The sequence below is a fragment of the Bombina bombina genome, chromosome 2 (genome assembly GCF_027579735.1).
Source record: "Bombina bombina isolate aBomBom1 chromosome 2, aBomBom1.pri, whole genome shotgun sequence".
NCBI lineage: Eukaryota > Metazoa > Chordata > Amphibia > Anura > Bombinatoridae > Bombina > Bombina bombina.
In genome coordinates, this window is record NC_069500.1 from 927272988 (window position 1) to 927292588 (window position 19601).

General features: G+C 39.8%; 1 protein-coding gene across 1 annotated transcript in view; it reads left to right on the plus strand.

Annotated features, from left to right (window-relative positions):
* The window catches only part of ENOPH1 (enolase-phosphatase 1), a 150070-nt gene that overhangs the window by 37518 nt on the left and 92951 nt on the right, over nt 1-19601 (plus strand). The window contains exon 3 of the mRNA XM_053703356.1: nt 532-731. Coding sequence (XP_053559331.1) covers nt 532-731 — 200 coding nt within the window. The remainder of the gene's footprint in view (nt 1-531; nt 732-19601) is intronic.

The following is a 19601-nucleotide window of genomic DNA, read 5'->3' on the forward strand; positions in this document are numbered from 1 at the left end:
CTACAGCAGGGCCCTCTACCATAAAGGCTACCTTTACATATGATACCTATGTTTATAGGACTGCAGGATCTGTTGGCGCTGTACAAATAACTGATAATAATAAGCAATAGCATAAAAATAAAATGCTTTAACTCATTACAGCATTTCCTTTTTGCACTTTTATGCCCCTTGGTGGTAACATAAAACATCTCCATAGACTTTAATGGAGACACGTGTTGTTTCCAGCAGTTTACACAGGTTAAAACAGCAATGGAAACTAGGCCATTGGCATATGAGAACTAGGGAATGAAAACAAAGAAAAGTCGGCACCCCTGAAAAGCCAATACTTTATTAGGCATTATGTGAGACATGATGTTCAGGAGAAACCAACTAATGCTTTTCGGCTAACCCCTTAATCATAGATGCTAGAACTAGGGAATTTGCCGCAGAACCTGTTGGTGCTCTACAAATAACTGATGATAATAATAATTCTTATTTGTTTTTCTATGTTTTATCCTGCATCTTTAATTTTTTGTTTTTTATTATCCTAAGGCAGAGAAGGACATCCACCTGAATGGAAATGTGCCAATTCCTTGTCTCTCAGAAGATAAAGCTGACTTAGAGAAAATGATTCAAGCTGTGGTAGATAATGTTCACTGGCAGATGTCATTAGACAGGAAGACTACAGCTCTAAAGCAACTGCAGGGTCACATGTGGAGATTGGCTTATGTTACAGGAGAAGTTAAGGGAGAGTAAGTATTGATACTTGGCTTTATGAGTCTATGTGTGTGTGATGATACAGAACGAAAACAAAATGCCTGTGCCTATTGACTTTTTCACATCCAATATTACATAATAGTTTGTTACAAAATGTATCTTAAGGGGATATAAAACACTGTGTAATTACATGATTGCAATAGATTAATATATCAGCAGAATGTGAAAACGTTTGGAATAGGTTAAAGGGACATGAAACTCAAAATTTGTCTTTCGTGATTCAGATAGCACATACAATTTTAAAGGGACAGGGGTAATTGGTTTGTTTTTTTAATGGCCAGTTCCCCCACCACCGCCTCTTTTCTTATATGGAGGTGCAAATCTGGACTCGTCATGGTAGTAGACCAGGCTAGCCACAGTTGTGTTGTTAGTCTAAATAAACCTCTGTTTTGCAGTATCTTATGTTTTTACCTAAGTAGAGGCCAAGAACAGATATGTAGCAATTCCCTCCCATTCTGAGAACTGTAATACCCACAATTTTCAGTTATCAATTATAGGAAAATAGGTCATATTACATATTGAAAGTATACTGCATTTTTCTCATAATTATATATTTTATATTACAATTTTTTTTTTATGTACCTTTTAATTAAAACAGCCTTTTTATTTATTTTTTTATACTAAAGCAGGACCTATACCATAGAACGTATTATTGTTGAAGCTTTAAACTTGGGATATTATATATATATATATATATATATATATATATATATATATATATATATATATATATATATATATATATATATATATATATATATATATATATATATATATTGAAGTAAAGGATCAGTTATAAGCGCTATCTATAAACCCTGGTGGGTGTTATACGGTATTCCTTAGAGCAGCTAAGTTCTATATATGTGTACTTGTAACCACTAACAAGTAAGGTAAAGAATAAAAATAGAAGGATTATGGAACTAGCGCTAAAGGTCCCAAAGATGGTTTTAGTATAAAAGAATGATATATTGTAGGTTTATTTAACCTCAACAAAATGTTTTATTTTGTTTGTTGTGTTAAAAATGGGAAAATTTAGGAGAATTTAGGAAAATTTAAAACTTGTTTTAGGTATGTTGGGCTCAGTTACACACTGACTGCAGTCATTTTTTTGAAAGCAGTACTATTGTGCTGAGTCCTATTGCTAAAAACAATGTTTTATTAGTATGCTTAGTTAAAAACACAAAAAAAGAAGAAAAGGAAAAGGTTCACACTAATGGACCATAAAACATACAAAAACAGAGTTATAAGCTGTTTGCTCTAGGTCTGGCAGTAGTGTCTGAAACTAACTCGTTGAAAGTATGTAACAGACAGATGCCAGAACAATGGTATTGACAGAGTAATGAGGAAAAAAAAAAAAATTATATATAAAAATTCATATATGGATAAAAAAAAAAGGATGAAATAAAATTCATGGGATGTAAAGATAAAAATAAAAATAAAATTGCAGGTATATTATAAATTGACAATTGATAGTATAGTAGTCACTAAAATGTTAAAAATACTGACTATTTGTGCTATAAGTAGTGCGCACTACGTTATTTGTAAAATGATCGAGTAATTGATTTGGTTTAAAACAGAGTGTTTTAAATATATGATAAAACAATCTATGGAGCGCCTTAATATTAATAAAACTTATCTCCAAACAATGGTCCGATCGTTGGTGTATAGTGGATAGAGCTCAAAGGGTCTGTACAGCCGTTAGCGGTTTCGGCGAAACCGGAAGTGGATCCTTGGTGAGAACCGGAAGTGACGTCACTGTGTTCTCGCGAGCTTACGCGTTTCGTGGGTCCTATGCCCACTTCATCAGAGTTAGAATCCACTCCCATCCTAGCCTGCTATTTATCTTAGCAGACCGGAAGTTGCTCCATATTTGTTCATTTAAATTGTATTCATTTAAAACTTGGTTATTTTAATAAAAAATTTTTTTCAAAAGCTCAATTTTGTCAGTTTTTTGACTGAAGAGTGCTCACTTGATTAGATTGCTTATATATAGTATGTGTAATGATTATGATTTTAAATGCAATAAAACATTTGAAAAATTTTTATTGAAAAAAAATTTTTTCTGGAAAAAAAACCCCAAAAAAAACCTGAAAGGTGCATTTATATATACATGATATAACAATAGGGATTAAATGTGTATCATAAAATATGAGGGGTTAATTTTGATAATGTGTGGAATGTAATAAATATAGTAGATCCAGTTGGTAAAAAAATGTATAGAATATAATGAGACAATTAGTACAAAAGGGAGGGTAAGATAGTACTGATGTGTATTTAATGTGCATACTATCGCTCTCTATTGTTGTTAAGTATGTTTTTTTTGGTGTATGTACTGGGGTTAGTTATAAAAAGGCTGCCAGATCTATATCTCTGTTCAGGCCGTATGGTTCCCTAGTGTTTAGATAGTGGATCCAGTATATATATATATATACAAATGATGCACTCTCAGGTCTTTGTGTCAACACAAAACTTCAATTTAATGAAACGTTTTCGGGGACAGCCTCCCCTTCATCAGCATACCAAACAGTGATAACATCACACCTTAAATACAGAAAATGAACAAAAAACAATTTACACACCTGTGATTGCATTCAATCTCAGTGACCATAATATGTATGAACCGCACGCTATGCGTGTCAGTAATGCCACCGGAAGTAGTGGCAAGTGAACCGGATATAAATTTTAGTACCACATTGTCCGGTATATATTATTAGTGATATTAGGCTTGTCTCATTCTCAGTGAGACTTATGTGTTAGTGTAGCATTTTTGCGTGCAACATAATAAAGAATAGGGGATCTGTGCATGAAATTTAGTTCTCTTGTATCATTAAATTATCCATGATACTACCTCTTATCCTTAGGTGCCACCCTAATTGTCTTCTGATCCAGAACAGTGCAGTTTATGACGTATCACGTCATTTCCGGTATCGGAACTATTCTATGCTCAGCCTATCATGTAAGTAATTGTGATAACCTAATGTGACACACCAGACATGATGGAGACAGGGAAAATCTTATGTAAACACTGGCCACTTATTGCCTCTGATCCAAAATTGGCATTTGCACGGGATACGACACCGATGGTGGCTTACAGTAGAGGCATTAATTTGAGAGACATGCTAGTAAAGACGGACCCTCAACGATGCTACATGACACAGGCAAGGATCAACATCAAGGTGTCCTATAGGTGTCTAGGCTGTACAACATGCAATGGCCTAATAGCTTCCAAAACATTCCATCATCCGCATTCTAATCTGATTTTCACTATTGGACACTCAATCACATGCACAACTACACATGTAGTGTATTTACTACTCTGTCCGTGTTCATTGTGCTATGTGGGAAAGACGAGTGGGACTCTACGTGAACGAATGGCGAATCATCGGAGAGCCATGCGTATGGCGTTCGACAAAGGAGAATCGGACCAGCCTGTTGCACGGCACTGTGCTGGAATGAAACACCAGGTTTCATCGATCAGATACATCCTAATTGATCACATCCCTAAATTGGACAGGGGGGGAGATAGAAACAAAGCCCTTCTGATCCGTGAAGCAGAATGGATGTATTGATTGGGAACTGTACACCCTGGGGGTCTGAACTCACCACCCGATTTCAAATCCTTGATTTAGGTAGGAGCCACATACCAGGGGTGCAGGTGTGGGACCTATAATGTCACGTTGAGATGGAGATGGGGGCCACGCCATGTGGATGGGGAGGTCCTATCTCACAGATCTCTTTTTCACATGCAGGGACAGGCCCCGGTAGGGGTCTGTGCGGGCTGTGGATGTGACACGGGTACCACCCGGTCACCAGTTATATTTACTTGCTCCATTAACCTTTTTACATCATGGTTGAGCATAAGGGTAGGGTACCCTCCGTCAATGGTTTTCATAAGGAATGGTTCTTATAAGGAATGGTTACCTGAAGTTAAAGAACTGTAAGGACTACTCCTAATACCACGGTTGATATCGAAGTTGGACCACATTCCTAGCCCTACCACAACAATGTGGGGCATGTTATGGGGGTCTGTTAAGGCCCGCTGCATCCTAGCCTATGTTTCTTTGAGATATCCTGGGACTCCTATGATATATATGATGTGTATAATGTATCACCACAATATAGGGGTTAGAGATCATGAATATATGGAATGGATATAGGTGTGCTGTATAATTCAGACATAGTATACATCACATTGCTCTCTAGCGACCCCTATATAGTACTTTATTATTATTATTATCGGTTATTTGTAAAGCGCCAACAGATTCCGCATCTACTTACTTAGGTATATGAGTTAGATAGTCCAGTCTACCACTTAGCTACCATGTAGTTTGTTATACATATATATATACTTTATTTACTTTTTGTTTGTGTAGTGGGCATGTATTGCGCTGCTAGGACAGCACTTGACACTTGGGTTAATTCAACAGGTGTGAGCGGATGTTGGGATATTTGAATATTCTTGATACACTTTGAATTTAGAGGTGAAATTTGACATTGGTCACCTACATCTGTTATCTGAAGGGAGAGAGCTACTGAGACATGCATATATCCATCTTTCTAAGCACATTATAAGTAAACATGTGTCAGCACCTCGGAACTGATGAGGTTAACTATATGCAGCAGGATATAGCCTCCATGAGAGACCGGAAATGATGTAGCACGTCATAAACAGAGTGTATATACCAGTGGGTAATGTAACTGACAACCCGATAACGGGCAAGAGTGGATATTGTCTACAACATCCATGTGCAGAGCTATGCTAATGTGCATTCTCAACAACGGTGTGTCACATTAGGTTATCACAATTACTTGCATTATAGGCTGAGCCTAGAATAGTTCTGATACCGGAAATGACGTGATACGTCATAAACTGCACTGTTCCGGATCGGAAGACAATTAGGGTGGCACCTAAGGATAAGAGGTAGTATCACAGATAATTTAATGATACGAGAGAACTAAATTTCATGCACAGATCCCCTATTCTTTATTATGTTGCACACAAAAATGCTACACTAACACATAAGTCTAACTGAGAATGAGACAAGCCTAATATCACTAATAATATATACCGGACAATGTGGTACTAAAATCTATATCCGGTTCACTTCTGGTGGCATTACTGACACGTATAGCGTGCGGTTCATACACATTATGGTCACTGACACTGAATGCAATCACAGGTGTGTAAATAGTTTTTTGTTCATTTTCTGTATTTAAGGTGTGATGTTATCACTGTTTGGTATGCTGATGAAGGGGAGGCTGTCCCCGAAAACGTTTAATTAAATTGAAGTTTTGTGTTGACACAAAGACCTGAGAGTTCATCATTTGTGTTTTCTATTTATCATCATTTTTGCACCCAGGCAGTTGTCCCATTGGAGGGTGACTCTGTTTAATGGACTGTGTTTATATTTATATATATATATATCATTCCCCTGCAACTCCTTCAAAACCAGCTACATGTCCACCTCAGACATCATATGCAACTCCTTTAATGCCAACTACATGCACACGTCAGATCTCAGACCAGATGCATTCCTCAGCAACATCTTTATCTCATTGATTGTCGTATAAGACAACTAATCAGGGATGAGCATCAGTGCTGAAGACCACCATAAAAAAGGGGGGGGCTACAACTAAAGCCACTCTACTCCTTGGTACAGACTGGGGTCTGCAGTCTTGGTTGAGGCAGGGTTTGGCTCCTGGGCTGCATGTTGGACAAGCCTGATAAAACACCTGATAGTAACTCACTATGTTTTAAGGCAAATGTAAATATTTATTAATAGTAGATACTAAATATTGAAACATAACATAAATCATTATTTACATTCAGCTTTAAAACATTCATAAATAGCTCAGGTACTACTCCAGTAAACATTTAGGTAGTAAAGTATAAATTACTGACCACCAATTCATCTTTAGTTCATGAAAATGCACTCTGCCTAACCATGAAAGCTCTTTAAAATCCAATTTCTCCAACAATGTTTTGAATTCTGCCAAGAGGGCGTCATAATTACTACGAACTATACAATCAATCTCGGCGCTTAAGAAAATCCCTAAGTGTTTAAGCTGGTGTAGAGACCAAGTGAATGGGTAGAGAGATTGTAGTTCTGCTAAAATAGATTGCTCTATATTGATAGGGTATGCTTCAGTCTTATTATATTTAATTTTATAGTAACTCATCCTGCCAAAGTGGTCTATTAAATGGAAGACTGCTGGCATGGAGGTTAACTGACTAGTTGGCAGGAAGGTTACATTGTCTGCAAACAAATCTAGTTTCTCAGGTGGTGCTACCCGAGGAACACCCGTAATGGTGCAGGACTGTCTAATTGCTTGGGCAAAAGGCTCCATTATCAATGCAAAAAGAGGAGGCGAAAGGGGGCACCCCTGCCTTGTCCAATTACAAATTGGAAATTCTGGGGAGCAAAATCCCAGCCCCCTCACTCGAGCATATGGGGCAGAATATAAGGCTGTAATCACTAAAATGAAGGGGTCTGGGAACCCAAACGCCCGAAGGACCTCCCATAAGTACTCCCATCTTACTCTGTCGAAGGCCTTCTCAGCATCCAGCATGGGGAGCCCCTTCCTCTGGGCTTCTGTAAAGACCGAAATCAGTCTTCTAGTATTATCCGGGCATTGGTGGCCTGCCGTGAACCCGATCTGGTCATAGTGGATTACAGGGGGCAGTAGAAGAACTATTCTATTTGCTATCAGTTTTGAATAAAACGTAATATCTAAATTTATAAGAGAAATGGGCCGAAAGTTACCACATTCTGCCGGAGTTTTCCCTGATTTTGGAATTGGTATTATAGAGGCCTCCAGGAATTCTTTCAGAACATCAGCTGTCTCCATTATTTCATTAAAAAAATCCCTCAATGCAGGGGCAACTAGTAACCATAGCTTCTTATAGAACGTGTATGTAAAGCCATCAGGCCCAGGGGCCTTATTGTTTTGTATTTGTTTCAAAACATCTTAAATTTCTCTTAAGCAGAATGATTGTGTCAAAACCTCGCTGTCAGCTTCTGGTAATTTAGGTCAATTTAATTCCCTCAGGAATTCTGATATCTCCTGCGGGGATGCTGCATTAGGTCTTTCATTTCCTGTCATATCATACAGTTTTGCATAGTATAGAGCAAATAGTTTAACAATATCCGCGGGCAAATGCGCCATTTGATTGTCATATGTAAGGGATGGGATTCTCGCCAAAGTTGTTCTTTGCCTCAGCTTTCTGGCAAGAATTGTGTCTGCCTTATTATTTTGGTGTACATTAGTTGATTGAATCATGTTGCCGCCTCCTGAACTCTCTGTATCTCTCTAGTTTTGATAAGCTCCTTAAGCTGCAATACTTCTTTCGATAAGGTTAGCGTGGGATTAGCTTTATTCTGTCTATCTATCTATCTGCCTGTCTAAGATCACACATAAGTTTACCAAGTGGTGCTCCTCTTTCTTGTCTACCTTGGCCATTCTGCTAATACAAACCCCCTAATGTAGGATTTAAAAGCTGCCCACCTAATCTGATGTGAAGTATCCCCTATTGGGTTATTTTGGAAAAAGTCGAAGGCCGCCTCCTGCAAAGAGTTGAGAAAGAGAGGCTCTGACAAGAGATATTGGAGTGTCACAGTCCCAGGTAGGATTATTGAAACTGCATCGTGGTCTGACCAGGATGACATCTTTGCACCTCTGACTTCATTTAAAGTCCAGTAGTCTAAACGTAAATATGATTTTAGTAATATGCGGAATGTACGCCATTGTAGCTGTATTAGGAAAAAGGACAAAAAGAAAACCAAAAAAAAAGGGAGGTAGAAAGGGAAGGGGGAGAAGGTTTTCAGCAGTAGGGGATCCTGAGGACAAATGCAGGTAGATACCCTGAATAGTTAGTATATATACACTTTTTAATCAAATAATTGCTGTATTACTCGTAAGAACACCAGAATAGAAAGGTATTGATAAATAAATCAGTCGGTAAAAGAAAATAAGGATACAATATTTCTTTAGGATAGAATGAAGAAAAGTTGATAATAGGAGTAAATTAGAAAGTTGCTTAACATTTTATGCTCTATCTGAATCACGAAAGAAAAAATTTGGGTTCAGTGTCCCTTTAAGTGAAACCGTAGGTGTCAGGTCACTCTTTCTAAGTTGGAAAAGTAACAATACTAACAAATAGTATACTGAAAATACATATTCCTGTGACATAGTATTTAATAATGACCAGCCACTGAGTAATAATATTCTCCCAGCCTCAAAGAGCGACAAATACCGTAATTGCTAATTGACCACACCTTCATGAGACAAAGTGATACCATCATCTGGAGGCATTTTGGTAGTATGTACATTAAATTGACAAGTGGTCCATCGTATTACTATTAGAATAACTATAATTCTATGAAAATAACATGTAACTTTGTAAATATAACATAAAACGAGTATTAACTAATATGCATCACTGTAAGAATACATTTGTCTCTTGGGGATAAATCAAGGATCAAATAAATGTTCTCTAATACATGTTACTGTAAGACGTCCGTTGACTCCCAGGACAGTTCATTCTGTAAGCTTCAAGTGTTACAGCAGGCCCTAGCCCACCTCATCCGAGTTAGAATCTCGGTCTTGTTTCTGACGTGCAATATTTGCAGGATGAGGTCTCTGAGGTAGAGGATCCCATTCTCTTGCTGTAGGGCTGAGTCGCGATAGGCCAGGTAGTTGTGAGTCTTGGGACTTGGAGGCCATTATTGATGTAGGATCAGATGATCCCGTAGAGTCGGAGAACCAGCAATTTAAGTAATTCTTTTCCTTTGGACGGGGTGTACAGTGCGATAAGAGACCCATCTTTGTGGACAAGCAGTTTAGTCGGGTATCCCCAACGATAATTTATTCCTTGGCGCCTTAGGATGGTTGTGACTTCTCGTAATGATACCCTCTTCTTCATTGTGTATTGGGAGAGATCTGGGAATATCTGTATATGTCTCACTCCTGCCGGGAGAGAAGTAGTATTGAAGGCTGCCCTAAGTATCTGCTCCTTATAAGTAAAGTATTGGAAGCGTACAATAGTATCTCGTGGCTTATCAGCCAGAACATTTCTTCCTCTAGGCATTTTATGTGCTCTGTCGATCAGAGATTCAGATGGGCTTGTAGGTGGTTTCAAATGCTTGCAATATTCCAAGATAAAGTCTTCCAGATCACTGTTTGCCACTTCCTGCGGTATTCCTCTGAATCTAAGTTTGTTCTGCCTGGAGCGGTCCTCCAGGTCAGCAACCTTTGCCTCTATTGTATCTACATGATCAACCAAATTCTGTGAGTGAGCGACAAAGTTGGCCTGTTCAATGGCTAAGTCTTCCTGTTTATGCTCTAGGGCTTCTGTACATTCACTAATGGCCCCGATATCCCTCCTCAGTTCAGCGACTGATCCCCTTATAACTTTAGTAAGGGCCTCTTCCAAGGTGTTTATCCGTTCAGTTAGAGTGTCGACTATTTCTGAAGCTGTTGTACCTTCCATTGTGGTAGGAGATTTTGGAGAAGTTAAACAAGTGATAGAAATGAGCCCTGAAGAGAGTATCCTGCTACCTCAGTTAAATCCCTCAAATTTTAACAAAAAAGGAACCATAGAAAAGAAAGAGGAGCGCTGTGTGCATGGATACTATTTAATATATATAGTATCAAAACACAAAAAATATGCAACAATGTTAAAAGTGGAATATTAAATATCAGGGGGTCTCCTGTAAAAAAATTATAATATATTGGTACAATACTTAATAAAAACAAGTTAATATATAGCAGCAGTGACTTGACAATATTGTGCTAATGTCCAGCATATGTAGAGGGCTATTCACATATATAATATTATTGGCTGCTGTGTACAGACCAAAAGAAAAGCACTATTAAGCACATAGAGATCAAAGTGAATGTTCAGATAGATGTACTAGCACTTCAAATGAGGCAAATTGTAGGAAACCACCTTAATGCAAGAGCTTGAAAAATATTATTTTGAAACGCGTTGCTCATGTGGTCTCCTTAACGGAGCACACCTGTTTTAGTACTAAGCATAGTGTTCTCGAAGTTTGGCTGCTACTGGATTTAGCTACGGCACCTCTGACTTTTTTTGGCTGGTTGTATATCAGCCGGATTGAGCATTGTGTATTCAGTTAGCTAGCGCAATAGAGACACTTGCTTCTTTTAATTTGTGGTACTTTTCTGCACTCTTAGAGACTTATTAGCAAGGTGTTTCTTGCACCTTGTTTATTTGGACATTCAGTCTAAATCTTGCATTCACGGACGGACATATACGGAACATCAGCTGTTTTCTAATGTGCAGAACCGCTATGCAGACCGAAGCAGTTTAATACTGTGAGTACAGATTGTTCGTTATTTCATACGGCTTGTATTATTGCACTAAGAGGATTCTCTCTTCTACTAGGAGGAACCTACATACAACTTAGAAATTTCAACGAATACTACTATTCACACACAGTGCTGAGGATTACGCTTCTGTTTACGGACACTGGACTCAAACTGACTTTGAAACGCTTGTCCCTGCGTATCTGTTATCAGCATTATTATCCATTATCTGTTTGTTTGTTTTTTTCTATACATATTCATTTGCTTGCTATTAATTTGTCAACCTTTTTCACTCTGTTTGCACCGCTAAGCTTATGAAGCGGTGTCTTCTATGAAATTGCTTTTAATGAAATATTTTGTATGAATTGATTTTTATGAATTGTGTTCTTTTTGATTTTTCTTAACGTCGACCTTAATAGTGTTTCTTTTTTGTGATCTTACATTTATTTTAATAGTTTGGTAGTTTTTTATTGTTGAGGTTATTGATTAAATTTGTACTATTCTAATAGACATCTGTGGTTAATCTTCTGCGTTTGTCCGCAGTTAAAATTTTTTCAGTTTTCTCCACCTGATATTAATAAATTATATATTTTTTTTAAAAAAACATATCATATTCCATTGCTGTACGCTAGTTGTCAGCTTCCATTCTCTTTGTTATAAATTTTATTATATTTTAGCGTCTTATGCGGTCTTGTTTTTGATATATTATCCAATACAGTTACACTTTAGCTTTGTGTTAGCGCTCCTGGGTATTTTCTTTTTTCTTACGTATAACCTTTAGGGTAGTTGAGAGACCTTTCCCTTTGGAGTTTGTGTATCAGTTTTATCTTGGCGCAGGTTATCTTGTATTTTTTTAGAAACTTCAAATATCAGCCAATGTTGGCAAAGTACCTTTATTTTCTTGTCAGATATACGTAATTGTCTTATTAACGATACCTCTCCACGCTTCTATCGGCATCTAGCCAGATAGGTTGTGGCGTTTGTTTGCACTGTGGTCCCTCTCGGTGGCTCCGTCCGCGTTGGCAATCCAAGGCGTCTGTATGCTGCGTGAGTATCACCTGACTCCTGTTCGCAGCATGTGTATCACATGACTTCTGTCAATCCAGATGAAGAATATACTGTAGCGCTACAGTGTAGATAGTGATGTGATGCAGACTTGGTTAGTCTGGTCGACCAAAGGTGAAAACGGGGATCCTGATAAAAGATAAATGTCTACGCGTTTCGTCCTAAACTGGGCTTTATCAAGACTTGTATTTCGCCACGAGCGGTCCGGTTAATAAGTAAGACAATTACGCATATCCGACAAGAAAATAAAGGTACTTTGCCAACATTGGCTGATATTTGAAGTTACAAATGCATTACATTGGGAAATTGACTTTTTCATATATACGCTATACAGCGTTTAGCCTCTTGTATTAAGGTGGTTTCCTACAATTTGCCTCATTTGAAGTGCTAGTACATCTATCGGAACATTCACTTTTATCTCTATGCGCTTAATAGCGCTTTTCTTTTGGTCTGTACACAGCAGCCAATAATATTATATATGTGAATAGCCCTCTACATATGCTGGACATTAGCAGGATATTGTCAAGTCACTGCTGCTATGCCTGTTACTAACTAACTACCCCAATACGCTTTTTATCAATAGCATTTCATTAACATATCTCTACCGTATATCAGAAATCTTGTCTGCAAATTTAATTGTTTTCCAAACGCACTCCGTGGGTATCCTTTTGCTCTGTACCAATCCGTTTACAATACCTAGGTTTCAAAATGGCGCTTTAAACACAAAGTTATTGGTTTAAGTATTTTGAACATGCAGTGCTGAAAATAGTGGGCAGGATAACGTGACATCATCGGCGAATAAAAGATATAACTTTTAGAACGTTATGAAACTTCATTTTGGAGAAAATATAGGTCAGTAGGTTTAAATTAATGTTTATTAACTTTAATATTTTAGTTGTTTAGCTTAAAAATTATAACAGAAAGTAATCCTTTAAGTTTTGTACCGATATATTATATTTTTTTTACAGGAGACGTCCTGATTTTTAATATTCAACTTTTAACATTGTTGCATAATTTTTGTGTTTTGATACTATATATATATATTAAATTGTATCCGTGCACACAGCGCTCTTCTTTCCATTTCTATGATTTTGGAGAAGTAGACATAGTTGTATTCAGGGTTTCCAACTATGGATTTAATTCTATGTGAGAGGAGCTACTGTCTGTTGCCACATTCATTTTAAAGTGATCCGCCAAAGACTTCCTGGGTAGTGTAGCTGGGTGTTGTTTCCTTTTACCCCCCTGTGTCATGGTAGCGTCACTGTGTTCCCTGGTAAGGTGTAATCCCCAAGATGATATGCAAGTCCCCTGGGGAAATGTGGCCCAGTTAGTTTAGGCAATGGTCATGCTTACATTGTATTGAGTCAGCAAATGTATAGAAACTTGGAGCAGGTAAGGAATTTTTAGTGATGTGAGACCGTATATTGGTTGCGCCTCCCCCCCAGGGAATGTTGTCACCACTGGACAGAGACGGAAAAAGGAGTATTGGATATGACCCGTCCTAACTCCTAGGACGGGAAAGGATGAGGGGGGCACTAGTTGCTGAGAGTAAAACTGGGCTAGTTAGGTTTAATATATATCTAGTGCATTAAGTAGGTAGATCTTTGGTTCAATAAAGCATTATATCATGGGCCTAGCACAGTAATGTATTTTATGTTAATTGGAGCCTTGGGACTGTCTTCCAAATTATAGTGCAGTTCCAGCTTGACCACTCTGAGGTCTATTGTATTGTGTTAATGGCACGACCATGCAGAAACAATGTTCTCTCTATATCTGTGCTTTGTATATTGAAACTTGCAACGCAATCAGCTGCGTGGTGAAGATGGCCTGAGGCCCAGCCTGAAATGTCCACGTGGTCTATTGTAAGTGTGTCTGGGATTGTCACTTGTGCTATTAGTGGTGTACTACTATTTGGCCCCTGCTGATCTAATCAGATGCGGCATGGTTATTTAGTTAGGCCGCAAAAATGGTTTGTGATCAGTCCCTCTCTCGCAAGCCACCTTGGAGGTCTTAGCATTAGGCCACTCGGTTACGGCGTGGGCTGTCCCCAGACTGTAGTCAGTGTTAGTGGTGGTGTAAGCAGGCCGTATCGCATTTGGCGGTGCTTGGCCATATGAAGTGGGCAGTTACCTTTGCTTCACTGCTCCTTGCTATCAGAGTGCCGTTAGTTTAAGCCGCTTAGCCACCTCGCCTGAGATGCGCCAGAGGGGATCATTCCAAGACGCCAGTCAGATGAGCGGTATGGTCCACTTCGGCTGATAGCCGGAAATGCTGAATTGTGGGCCTTCAAGTCTTTAGGCCAGGTGACGATGAATGTTGTGAGGTTGTGAAATCCCCAATGCCAGTGGGTAAACTTAATCAAACTGTAGAATAAATCACATTTAGGCTACACTTTAGACGGAGCTCTGCATAAGCACGTCTGCTCACTTTTGGCACTAGCTCTGCCCCCCCCCCCCCCAATTTAATTTATTTATATATTTTTAATTATTATTATTATTATTAGCTTTTAATTTTTTTAATCTGTTTATATGCTTGTTCTCTCTATACACAAATGCAGCTGTGGGAGTTGTTTCCATTAACCAATCATCCAAAGTGCAGTATACAACTTGCACTTCCTGCTTGGAGACCGTTTTATACTTTGTTTCCTTCTATAAGTCAGGGAGAGTCCACAACTTAATTCCTTACTGTTGGGAGGGAAATACAATACCTGGCCACCAGGAGGAGGCAAAGACACCCCCGCCAAAGGCTTAAATATCTTCCCCTATCCCCCAGTCATTCTTTGCCTTTCATCACTATAGGAGGTGGAAGAGAAGTGGCAGAAGATTTGAATAGTCCTGTAATGTTCCTTCAAGAAAGGACTGGAGTTTTAAGTAATCATTTCAACCTCTCAGTGAGAATATTGATGAAAGTTAGAGTCTGGAGATGCAGGGAAAGTTTTTCTGTGAACCCATCCAGACTGTCGCTAACAGCTCCTGAGCAATCAGTATTGACGAGTTTCACTGCTACACACTCAAGTCCATGTCAGAACCGCTGCTGCAAGACTGTCACACTTGAGAGGCTGTGTCTGTTCCACAGCATCGATCCTGGAGGGTAAGATCGTTTTTTTTTTATATACAATTTAACACGCTATACAGGGTCACAGTGTGGCTCCTTTTATACCTCGATAGGATCAAGGGTTAATATCTCCTTCAGGGAGATTATTTGAACAGTTTGGGGATTTATATCTGTTTAATGTGAGAGTTTTTTTAGGCTCATAGACTGTGATTTTTGGCTTGGAACAAACAGGTTTCACTTTCGTTTTTGAAGTGTTGCACAGCTCATAATACCTTGGCGCCCTTTTTCATAGCAGGGGAATTCCTGTCTTACACACCACATGACCTAAGATCCTGCTGCAGACATCACTCCTGAGGAGAGCGTTTTCACTGTTAGCTGTCTGGGTCTATGAGGTGGTGAGTGCCGCACCAATTGGGAGTATTAAGGTTCCGTTTTTTAAATAAAAGCTTTTCATTTTGCTTGTCCTTCTGTGGTTATATACAAAGCTATGGAGGACTCTAATACAACATTAGAAGGTTCCTCTGTCGTGTTTACATTGTGAGGAGGCTGTGGTTTGCCCGCCTGCTCAATTTTGTTCCATTTGCCTAAACACTGTTCTAAAGTATAAGAAGGGAGACAAGCCTGCTAATACTCATAGCGAGATTAGCCCTTCTGAGCCGTCTATTTTTCAGAAATTTGGGTCCCGAGAAATTACTACCCTTTCTACATTACCCGCTCCACATGCAGTTCCCCGCAGCTCAACTAATCCTCCATCTGGAGGGGGCCTTTTACCAGCTGACTTTACCGCACAGTTGTAATTTGGCTGTGTCTGCGGCCTTAAGTGCCTTACCTCGCTCTAACAAACGCAAAAGAAAGGTTAAACATAGTTCTCCTGACCTAGAGTCATATAAATATTTGTCAAATTTAGCTGCTATTTCCCAACTATCTGAGGATAAGTTAACCTCTGTAGCTTCAGAGGGTGAACTTTCTGAGTCGGAGACTTCAGTTACTAAACCTCCTTCAGCGGAGGAACCCTCCTTTAGATTTAAAATTGAGCATCTGTGTTTTTTTTAATTAAAGGAGGTTCTGTCTACTCTAGAGGTTCCAGAGGCTACACTCCCTGAGGAGCCTAAGATCCCTAAATAAGACAGGGTTTACGAAGATAGGAAGGTCCCTCTGACTTTTCCTGTGCCAGTTAAGATGGCGAACATTATTAGTAACGAATGGGAAAGAGTAGGAACTTCTTTTTCCCCCTTGTCTACTTTTAAAAAATTATTCCCGGTCCCTGACTCTCAATTAGATTTGTGGGGTTCCATCCCGAAGGTGGATGGCGCTATCTCCACGCTGGCTAAGCATACTACTATCCCTCTGGAGGATAGTTCTTCTTTTAGAGAGCCTATGGATAAAAAAAATCGAAACTTTACTGAGGAAGATGTTTCAACATACGGGGTCTTTATTTCAACCGGCAGCAACTGGAGCAGATACCTACTGGTGCGACACTCTGTCGGAGCTCATTGAGGTGGAGATTCCCCTCGAGGACGTTCATGAGAGAATTAAGGCACTGAGAATTGCTAACTCCTTCATCTGTGACGCGAATATGCAGATTATTCGCATAAATGCAAAGGCTGCTGGCTTCGCGGTTCTAGCCCGCCGGGCTCTCTGGTTGAAGTCTTGGTCTGCGGATATGACTTCTAAATCCAGACTCCTTTCTCTTCCCTTCAAGGAGAAGTTTTTATTTGGTCCAGGGCTGGACTCCATTATCTTTACGGTTACCGGAGGGAAAGGTGCCTTCCTACTGCAGGATAAGAAGAATAGGCCTAAGGGACGGCAACTGTCTAATTTTCGTTCCTTTCGTCCTGACAAGTCGCAACAACAGCAGTCCTCTTCCAAGTCCGAGCAGCCCAAGAATACTTGGAAGCTGGCTCACTCCTGGAATAAGTCCAAACAGACTAAGAAGCCCGCCGAGAACAAATTGGCATGAAGGGGCGGCCCCCGATCCGGGATCGGATCGAGTAGGGGGCAGACTGTCTCTTTTTTCAGACGTTTGGTTCCAGGATGTACAGGATCCTTGGGTCCTGGAGGTTGTATCTCAAGGATACAGGATAGGATTCAAGTCTCATCTGCCTAGGGGCAGATTCCTACTCTCTAGTCATTCAACAAGACAAGAAAAGAGAGCTGCCTTCTTAGGTTGCGTACGGGATCTCTCCTCACTAGGAGTAATTGTCCCGGTACCTACAGCAGAAAGAGGTTTGGGGTTTTATTCAAACCTTTTTGTGGTTCTAAAGAAGGAGGGAACTTTTCGTTGCAACAAGTTTGAGTGTTCCTGCATTCAAGATGGAGACAATACGGTCAATCCTTCCTCTGATTCAGGAAGCACAGTTTATGACCAAAATAGACCTGAAGGATGCTTGCCTTCACGTCCCGGTTCACAGGGAATATTTTCCGTTCCAGAGGTTTGCTTTTCTGGACCAGCACTTCCAGTTCATAGCTCTTCAGTTTGGCCTAGCTACTGCTCCAAGGATATTTACAAAGGTTCTGGGGGCTCTTCTAGCCATTGCCAGAACACAAGGTATTTCAGTAGCACCTTACCTGGACAATATCTTGGTACAGGCACCATCTTTTTGTCTAGCGCAGTGCTTTCCATACTGTGTGTCGTGACACATTAATGTGTCGGCGGCAGTGTGTAGGTGTGTCCCTGCTTCAGCACCATTTTTTTTTTAAAATTTAAAATGTTTTTTAAAAAATGTTTTGGTTCCCGACTTTCCGCCTGCACGCTACGCATATCACGTGATTGATACCTAGTGGGTTACAGATCACCTTAACCTATTGGCACAGCACAGCGGGAACTGAAACTACTCCCATTGGTGGCACATTGACTCCTGACTGCACGTGTAGTCTCCTCAATCGGCTTGTGACATGTGTAGTCAGTGAGTGGGACAGCAGTGTGTTTGCAGCCTGGGCAATAGTCATTCGGACTCGCAGAGCTCTGTGGGCGGCAGCTTAAACGCTGAGCTGAACTGTTGTTTCTTTTGCAGCTAGCTCCCAGTAGTGCATTGCTGCTCCTGCTATTGATATATGGATAGGAAGTGGAATCTTAAAAATGCTTGATGATGAAATTCGAGTGTCTTTTTCTAATATTCCACCAAAATTCAGAAACTGTGTTCATCCCATTAACCTCATACATCCCATTAAAATATTAAGTAGCTATTGGTGTTATTAAACTTTTTTTTTTTTTAATTCTTTCACATACATACTGTTACTTGTAAATACATTTTGTTATATAATATATGTATTTGTCCTTATCTCTTAAAACAAGTTAGTTTAACATCCTGTTTGTTAGTACAACTGAATTACTATGTCGCGAAATGATGTAGGTCTAAAAAGTGTGTCACCAACATAAAAAGTTTGGAAAGCTCTGGTCTAGCGGAAGAACATTCGGAGTCCCTTCTCAATCTTCTTCGATCACATGGATGGAAGATAAACTTGGAAAAAAGTTCTCGTACTCCAAATAAAAGGGTGAATTTCCTGGGAACTATAATAGACTCCATATCCATGAGAATATTTCTCACAGATCAGAGACATTGCAAGCTAACTTATGCATGTCTTGCTCTCCAGGCCTCCTCAAGACACTCAGTGGCTCAGTGTATGGAGGTAATCGGAGTCATGATGTCCTGCATGGACATCATTCCTTTTCCCATATTCAATCTCAGACTCTTACAATTATGCATGTTGAGACAATTGAACAGTGACCATTCAGATCTTTCTCAACAGATTGTGCTGGACAGCTTGTCGAGAGACTCGCTCTCCTGGTGGCTCTGTCCAGATCATCTGTCCCAAGGCACGTGCTTTTTGAGACCGTCCTGGGAGATTGTGACTACGGACGCAAGCCTTTCCAGCTGGGGAGCCGTTTGAAGTGCCAAGAAGGCACAAGGTCTGTGGACTCAGGAGTCCTCCCTTCTGATCAATATTTTTGAACTCCGGGCAATCTTCAATGCCTTGAAGGCTTGGCCCCTTCTGGGTTTGTCCCAGTTTATCAGATACCAATCAGACAATATAACCTTGGTTGCCTATATCAACCATTAAGGGGGAATGAAGTTCCTTGGCGATGAGAGAAGTATCTCAGATACTAGAGTGGGCGGAGACTCACAAATGTACACTGTCGGCAATCCACATTCCGGGTGTGGACAACTGGGAAGCGGACTTCCTCAGCAGGCAATCCTTTCACCCAGGGGGAATGGTCTCTTCACCCCGAGGTGTTTGCAGATATATGCAGCGAGTGGGGGACGCCGGAGATAGATTTCATGGCATCCCGCCTCAATACCAAGCTACCCAGGTACAGGTCGAGGGACCCTCAAGCGGAACTGATAGATGCCCTATCTGTATCATGGAGGTTCAGACGCATATATCTTTTTCTCCAA